The following is an 8,172-nucleotide window of genomic DNA, read 5'->3' on the forward strand; positions in this document are numbered from 1 at the left end:
ATCAATGATACTCGCAGGTTTCCTTCTATCTTCCACATCCATTATACACGCACAAACATATAATAAGGGAAAAAGAAATAATTTAGGTTTACATAGTGTTTCTAAACTATTTTTGGTAAAGTGTTGATCGTTTTTTTTACGAAGCACCATTACACAAAATTACATAAATCCTAAAAAGAATCTAGTTTTCTGAACACAAAGATACCCATTAACTACATTGACGGATTGTTACAAAATAAAATAAAATCTATTTAAGAAATTCTTACAGAAAGAGATGTGATGATCTATTCTTCCACGTTTTATATCATCCAAATCCACAAACCGAAAGTAGTTTTTAGGACTCAATGATTCGAGCAGCCTCATCTTGGTTTCACCCGTAAATTTAATCTGATAGGGATGATGAGTATTCCTTTCCTCCATGGTTGGATTGATCACTTTGAAATTTCTAATACTGTACCACTCACCATCGTCAATATATTTCGGGATATTAGTGAGTGTATCAGGTAAATAAGGAGCTTCAATTGTGTCTCCCTTCACAGTTTTTCAACAATTGTGTAAGAGATGTTATATACAATAACTATTAGAACATCAGATTTCAATAAAATCAATTTAACTAACGACACTAACCTGTTCATCCACAAGAAGCAGAACTCGTTTGGTAACGAACTCTCTGACTTTCTAAGAATGTAAGACCTTGGCGTTTACACACCAATTAGTTCTTCCGGGCAGTAGATCAGCAATATAATCGAACCTCATAGTTTTCTCAAATTAGGTTTATTCTTGATTCTTCTCTGTTATATAAAAAAGGGGGTTTTTGATTTGTTAGGAATACAAAGAGTCACGACTAAACGTTGTTTGTTTATTAAAAATTCTAATATTATATAAACAAATACAGTTTAATATAAGGGTTGTCACACTCGAAGATGTTAACTTATTGAAGATATTTTCATGTTTTCATTTTAAAAAACTTAAGACTTAGATATTGATATGATAAAGGTACTATTATTAAGGGAAAAAAACTGAATATCGGATGACAATAGTATGAAATGAAACATTATAGTAGATATTAGATGCTTAAAAGGAAATCATATATTTTGAAAGACTTCTTTGAAAACCACATTAAGGGTTTTGTTCTGAGATTTTCCTTCTTCATATGTAATCAAAATCTTCAAGTCTTTTCTGCTTGTTACTCTAGAAAATGAAACGTATAGTTATCCATGCGTAAATACGGGCTTGGGTAGATACAATCCAACTTGTTCCAACGTCTGACCTTGGCTTTTGTTTATAGTGATCGCAAATGCAAGAGCAACGGGAAACTGACGACGTCTCATACGAAAGGGAAACTTTGCATCCGGTGGCGAGTCAAACATCCTAGGAATAAGAACTCTATCATTGACGTTTTTTTTACCTGTTACAATCCTTGCTTCGATAAAATGATTAGCCATTTGCGTGACAATCAACCTCGTTCCATTGCATAAACCTCCCTTAGGATCAATATTCCTAAGCAACATGATAGGTGCTCCCTTTTTCAATGTCAGAACATGGTTAGGTAATCCAGAAACTTGAATACTGTTTAAGAATTCCTGAGTGTAGATTATATCGTCGTAAGCACTTGTATCAGAAGTCTCGACACTATCTGAACTCAAATATTGTCTCTCTTCCCCTAATTATAAAAAATTAAAATGAGAATCCATTTACACTGGAATTTAAAATAAAAATGAAAAAAATACTATATATATACCTGGAATTTGAGAGAGCATATATTGATTTATCTTATTGACATCATCATTCCTTGGACTCAGAATAGCTCTTTCGCAAAAGAATTTTGCATCGGTCCTTGTTGCAAACGATGTACCGTATATCTCTTTAACAATAGCTTGTATAGGATTATCACATTCTGTAATCAATAAATCCTTGGGTATGTCTATTTCTACCTCACCATTGTTAGGCTCGTTGATTTTGCCATCCCCAATATCGAGAAGCCATTTTGAAAACGTAGTGAGATCATTTGCATCGCTACTGTTTTGAGCCTTACGGAGTCTCATATTTTGTGTAAGCTGAAGTACTTTACAACTATTCCAAAGCAAGGATGAGTTTATGGAGGCTAAAACTATACCAACTCTACCAGCTTCTGGCACAACCGGTAGAATCTGTCTAAAATCACCCCCCAAAACAAAAACCTTACCTCCAAAAACACGATCATACTTCATAATATCTCGCAAACTCCTATCCAATGTTTCGAAACAATATTTGTTCATCATTGGAGCCTCATCCCATATAATGAGTCTTGCTTCTCTAATTAACTCGGCAAGGTGAGAATTGACATCTATCGAACACGTTGTATATTCGTCCACATGGATGGGTATACAAAATCTAGAATGTGCTGTCCGACCACCTTCCATAAACAAAACAGCTATACCACTTGACGCAACATTAAGAACAATATCACCCCTAGAACGAATATCAGCACCAAGAATACTCCATAAGAATGTTTTTCCAGTACCACCAAATCCATGAACAAAAAACATACCTCCCTTGTTTCGATTCACAACATTAATAATTTCTAAATATACGCTTTTTTGCTCATCGTTTGCCATACGTAATAACCTGTCGTAATTCTTTACTTGTTCATCACGTTTGAAGTTTCTCTCATCTATGAGAAGCCTATTCTCATTATTATCCACCACAGATCCATCTGGTTTAGGCATATTCACAATAGTTGACAAAGAGCTTCCATTAAACCGCATAATCATTTCAATCTCAGCTAGACATAGGTTTGTTATCTGTTCCTGACTTAACATTAGACCTGCATTATAAAGTAGGTTGATTTTAGTTGACATATTTTTTTATGAATAATAAACGTGAACATTGTTACATTAGTATATCTTTATATTATTTTTATACATTTATAAAAATAACTATATATGTACCTTGGTTGTTACGTACGGTTCCTTTGCAAATATAAAATATCTTCACACAATATATCCTTCCTAGCGACCCAGAGATCGAGAGGCACTGAAACACTTTTTGAAAGCAATAAAATGGCAAACAACTTCCTTAGAAAAGGTCCAAAACACCATGTATTTGCTTCTTTTATAGCTAAAATATATTCTTTGTCGTCATCCAATAATCCCAATGCAAAACAGGCATCTTTAAATTCTTCGTACAGTTTACCTTTAACCGTCTTCAAAAATTCAAAACTTGTGGCTTCTGGGACAGTATTAAGTAGAACTCTCAAGTAATAGGCCTGCCCTATAGAGGGTGGTACATAAGTAACTCTACCTACTGCAAAACTCTTTCTTTTCTTAGATCTTGGTTGCCAGATTCTTTTACTCTTAACCCACACAAACATGTTAGGAAATTCAGCATAAGTGAGACTTCTACCTTTTGGGTATTTTTTACTGCATTCCATCCAAGCCAACAATTTGGATCCTCTGGCAGAACGCTTCATAACATCTGCGATCATCTTCGTTGTAAACAACCAATTCCTGTCCAGGAAGATGAAACAGAAGTTTTTCTACGGGTGTAGTACGATAACAAATCGGAAAAGCCAATATTCGCCAAGTTGCTTCACATGCGGAGACATATCTAATAAAAATAAAAAATATTTTACATTTTTAAATTTGTCTTACATTTTTGTCTTACATTTTCAAATTTGTCTTACATTTTTTAAAAAAATATAAATATACATACCTGCAGCTATAATATTTCTTGATCTCATTATGCTCATCCTCCTCTCCTACAGTAGCTCTAATGTAATCCGGCCCTTTGGTGATGTACTTGAAAAGATATTTCACTGAGCGTGACTGATTACACCACTCAACATTAATATGAGCACGATAACGTATGGACAAATCCCGGTTGTACGGAATAACAAAGCTGTTATCACAATCAAAACCTCTTTTATGCACAAATCTTCCGTCTTGTCTCCGTTTGTATATTGGATAACGAGCGTCGTCGACGACAGTTTTTTCCATGAATGGTTTTGGAAAAAACTTAGTGCACTTACCATTATTCATGCAAACATTTTCTCGGTGATGAATACCACAAGGTCCATAAATCATAACATCAGAAACAACTTCATATAAATATTTATCCAGTTCTTTATCAGGAATCTCAGCGCTTATGAATCGATCAATGTCTTCTGGTGTACGTATTTTATAGTCTGGATGCAGGAATAAGATCATGTGTGCATGAGGTAGACCTCTCTTCTGGAATTATATTGTATACATAGCTGCACACACACACATACAAAGGCATTGTTAATAAATTAGGGTTTTAACACGTCAACAGATAGAAAATTCAATCTATATTATTAATATGAAACATACCAGAATTTACAACACCAAAAGTTTTTTCTTTAGTCACTTGTTCCATTAGTCTATCTAACTTCATCTTAAAGACTTGACAGCATATATCTGGTCTATCCTCTTTCTTAAGACGATGCCTTGTTAAATAACGAACAACTTCGGGCCACTTGGGGTTACAAGTTATCGTTATGAAAATATCAGGAAAACCATAGTATTTGCAAGTAGCCATCACATCTAAATAATGCTGCATCGTATAACGTTTCCCACCTGTAAACGATGAAGGGATATAGATTCTTTTACCGTGTTCTGCAAGATCTTCGTTTCCTTGGTTAACAACTTCAACTATTTTATCGATTCTTTCCGCCCGGAGTTTGTTTTGGTTCAGCCAAATAAAATTCAATATGTTAGATTCTATGGTTGTGAACGCGTCTACCAAAAATTGCTGATATAATTTTCCCGACATTACAATCGCTGAAGACTCTTGATATCTTTCAAATATTCGGAAAGCATAAAATTCTCTCATGGAAACTGTTTTCCTTTTCCGAAACTACAAGACATGGATAGTTGAATAGAATTCGTGTACAGTTGCATGAGGTAGTTATCATTGTATGACCTAAAAAACATAATAAAAGATAAGCATATATTTTATCAAAGATTGCCGTAATTGTTTAGATTAAACTCTTACCTTCGACATTAACAATGACACCAAATCTGACGATGTGTATAATAATGTCGTCTTGTCTTCAATTTCCCGGAAACCATCATAAAAATGTTCAAAGTAACCTAGTTGCAAATGGCATCTCAAACGTATACCACTTGAAGACGAAGAAGTTAGTTTTTATAATAAAATAAGTAAACAAAAATTCTATTAGTATTGTATACAAAACTCACTCTTTGTTTTCAATCTCAAATAAAAGTTGATGTTGGACATTGTTGTCTGAGACGTATGCGGAGCTTTCAACATGCACAAGACGACCAATCAAATCTAAAAATCAGAATGAATATATTCTGATCAGTAACACATATTTTATATATTTACTTTTTATATGACAACTCAAATAATGGATTTACTACTTACCAAGACACATATTCGAATTTACAGAGCCTGGAACAACGTCTATGAAAGATACGAAAGAAAAATAATCTTTTTCATTCAAAGAAGATATCATTTGTGCCGAAGTCATGATGTTTGATAGAATTTTAAATTTATGTGTTGTAAGTCTAAAATCCCCAACAGTTGGTGTTATATCAAAATTAGAAATAATGATCCAATTTGCTTCAGTAAATACCGGTTCGAAGCGTTGGACCAAACCCTGGTCGAAAGTTCCATGTATCTTTGAACCCTATAAAAAGAATATCAAATTAAATAAGATTCGAGTATGGATATGATTACAAGTATATGCATATATATTACCTTATCATCCGCTAATACAAACTCAACCACCTCGTTTAATGCATCATTGCAAACAAATCTTCTAACAATCTTAACCTTTATTCTTCTTTGAATGAGAGAAGGTTCTAAGTCAGCAAGATAAACACAAGAATACGAATTAGTGTTCATATTTTCAGTTTTCTTATACTTCTTTTTTTTCTTTAGAATAGGAAGCATCTGTTGAATACATATATATATACTAAATCGACATACAATATCTTGGTTAGAATATTCATTTAACCTTATTTCTGGAAAATTAACATTATCACAAGAGATAACTTACGAAATTGGTTAGTATCCATCTTTATTTTATGGTTTTATAGAAATTATCATGAATATATTTTTTTTAAAAATTAACATATATTATTAAAAAGTATAATTCAATCTTTTTCAGAATGCTAATATTATCGTATGAGATCAAGAGTGAATATCTTTGATAGTATACAAATTAAATTTACGAATATTATAGAAATTTTCCTTGAATTTAAATATAATGATTATAGTAATTTTATTCGAGGATAATGTTATTCTGAAATTACAAAGATTGTTAACCACTAAATGGGATACGAAGTTTATCCCAATCAATATTAGGCACAACACAATCTTCTACATCTTTCTCAATAACTACTCTAACTTCTTCAAGTCTCTTATGCTCCTCAATCAAATCGATGTGTCCACCTAAGATATCATCAATTAGTGAGAGTTGAGCATCAATTGTTTCAAGCTGACACGTGAGTTCGGTTGATTCTTCTTTCTTCTTCATATGTTCTTTTACTATATCAAGAATGGCGGTGAAACGTTTCGCCGTCTCCTTTTGAGAGACATCTCTAGATTTTTGAAACGCCTTTGTAACTTTGACAATTGCTTCGTCAACCCATTCATAATCGGACATGAGTTCTTTGCGTTTTCTAGAACATTCACCATCCATGACAAAAATCGAAACTATTAAATTTGAAATCAGAATTCTCGTAAGGAAAAAATTGAATTAACGACAGTAAAAAAAAACCTTAGAGAACTTACTTGAAAGATGCGGATGATAATCACTTGGTAAAAAAACTTAGAGGACGACTATTGTTAAGAAGAGGCGACGAAAGATAAAAAACTCAACATGTAGTGGAGACAAATAGTGCTTAAATATATGTACGGAGAGTCACGAAGCCTTTCATATTAGTGTCTCATGAGGTAAAGCCCATTTGAGTTGAACAACAGTTTCAAAGCTATTGGTAATTTAAGACTATAAATTTAAGTATTAATTTATTGCGTAAAATATAATAATTTCATGCATAAGTAAAATTATTATGAAAGTCCAAAATAACAATAATAGTAAAGGTAAGTAACTGAAATAATTGTAAATGTAACTGAAAACATCTAGATGTAGGCGTATAGAAAACGCATGCTCATGGTCCCCATCATTTTTTTGTATGTGCTCTCTTCCTAGAGTTCCTACAACACATATCATACATTAAGAGACTATATTTGAAATAATTATGTAATAAACTAACAAAATAGGGTAACTTACGAACGTCTAAATGTTTCAACTTCTAGAATGTCAGGGTTAAGTCTAATTTGCGTGCATATAGTGTTGGATACAGTCCTCCTACCTACAATACATTTGGAATAGAATTAAGATTAGTAAAGTATTATTAAAAAATCAAAAAATATTAAAATTCTAACGAATGGATAGATCGTCTGTACCTTGGAATACATCAATTACACCCCATCGAATAACACAAATGAGATTTTCACCTATGGAATCTTTGTAAGCCTCATAGAACTTCCCAGCCACTATTCCGATTAACTCACACGTCAAAAGCGTATTACTAAAACAATAATCAAGAACGTTTATATGTTTAAATGTTTAAATATTCCTCCTGGTGCTATAATTTAATATGTTTAAATCCAAATACCCGGAGTCACGAAGCTCGAAAGAAATTCTAAGGTACATGGAGTACTCTTGTGTTTCGTTCTCTTTCGGTAAATAAACCTGCTTCTCACGATCTTCTACTTCAGTTTCAGCATCTTCACATGATTCAGTTTCATATTCATCGTCTACAGTATCATCAATGTCTTCCTCATATTCGACTTCACTATCATTGGTCTCTTCATCCATTATTTCATAAGAGCCTTCATCTTTGTAATCTTCTTCTTCTTGAAAACAATCATCATCAGATTCAGTATTGCCTCCATCATCGTCATCATATTCAGATCCATCAGAATCGCTATCATCCGAACTAGTATCATTGGAATAGTCCACGTTCTTGTCCAATGGATCTCGGCAACACATCTTTAACAATCGACGAATACTATCACTTTGTGATCTAAGCGCATACTTGTTGCCGTTATTCGGAACCATCGAGTTTTGTTTATGATTCCAAGTATCTAATATTCCAACATTGGTTACTTCTCCAATGACATCTTCAAATGTAAGAC

General features: G+C 33.1%; 1 protein-coding gene across 1 annotated transcript; it reads right to left on the reverse strand.

Annotated features, from left to right (window-relative positions):
- LOC104753242 lies at nucleotides 1,212–4,539 on the reverse strand. The gene is made up of 5 exons (XM_010475521.2): nucleotides 4,332–4,539; nucleotides 3,694–4,165; nucleotides 3,175–3,488; nucleotides 1,742–2,806; nucleotides 1,212–1,663 (listed from the first exon to the last, which is right to left on the reverse strand). Exons 1-5 carry the CDS (start codon nucleotides 4,537–4,539, stop codon nucleotides 1,212–1,214), a joined length of 2,511 nt encoding a protein of 836 aa, XP_010473823.2.

Source organism: Camelina sativa, chromosome 16 (assembly GCF_000633955.1).
Source record: "Camelina sativa cultivar DH55 chromosome 16, Cs, whole genome shotgun sequence".
NCBI classification, from domain to species: Eukaryota; Viridiplantae; Streptophyta; class Magnoliopsida; order Brassicales; family Brassicaceae; genus Camelina; species Camelina sativa.

What these genes read in the sequence shown, in the direction of transcription:
- LOC104753242 (XM_010475521.2), bottom strand. Translation starts at nt 4,539, where the DNA reads ATGGCTACTTGCAAATACTATGGTTTTCCTGATATTTTCATAACGATA. An exon ending in TTTTGGTGTTGTAAATTCTG is followed by an intron (nt 4,166 to 4,331) that starts GTATGTTTCATA and finishes TCCTGCATCCAG; the next exon opens with ACTATAAAATACGTACACCA. An exon ending in ATTTTTGAAGACGGTTAAAG is followed by an intron (nt 2,807 to 3,174) that starts GTAAACTGTACG and finishes TTTATAATGCAG; the next exon opens with GTCTAATGTTAAGTCAGGAA.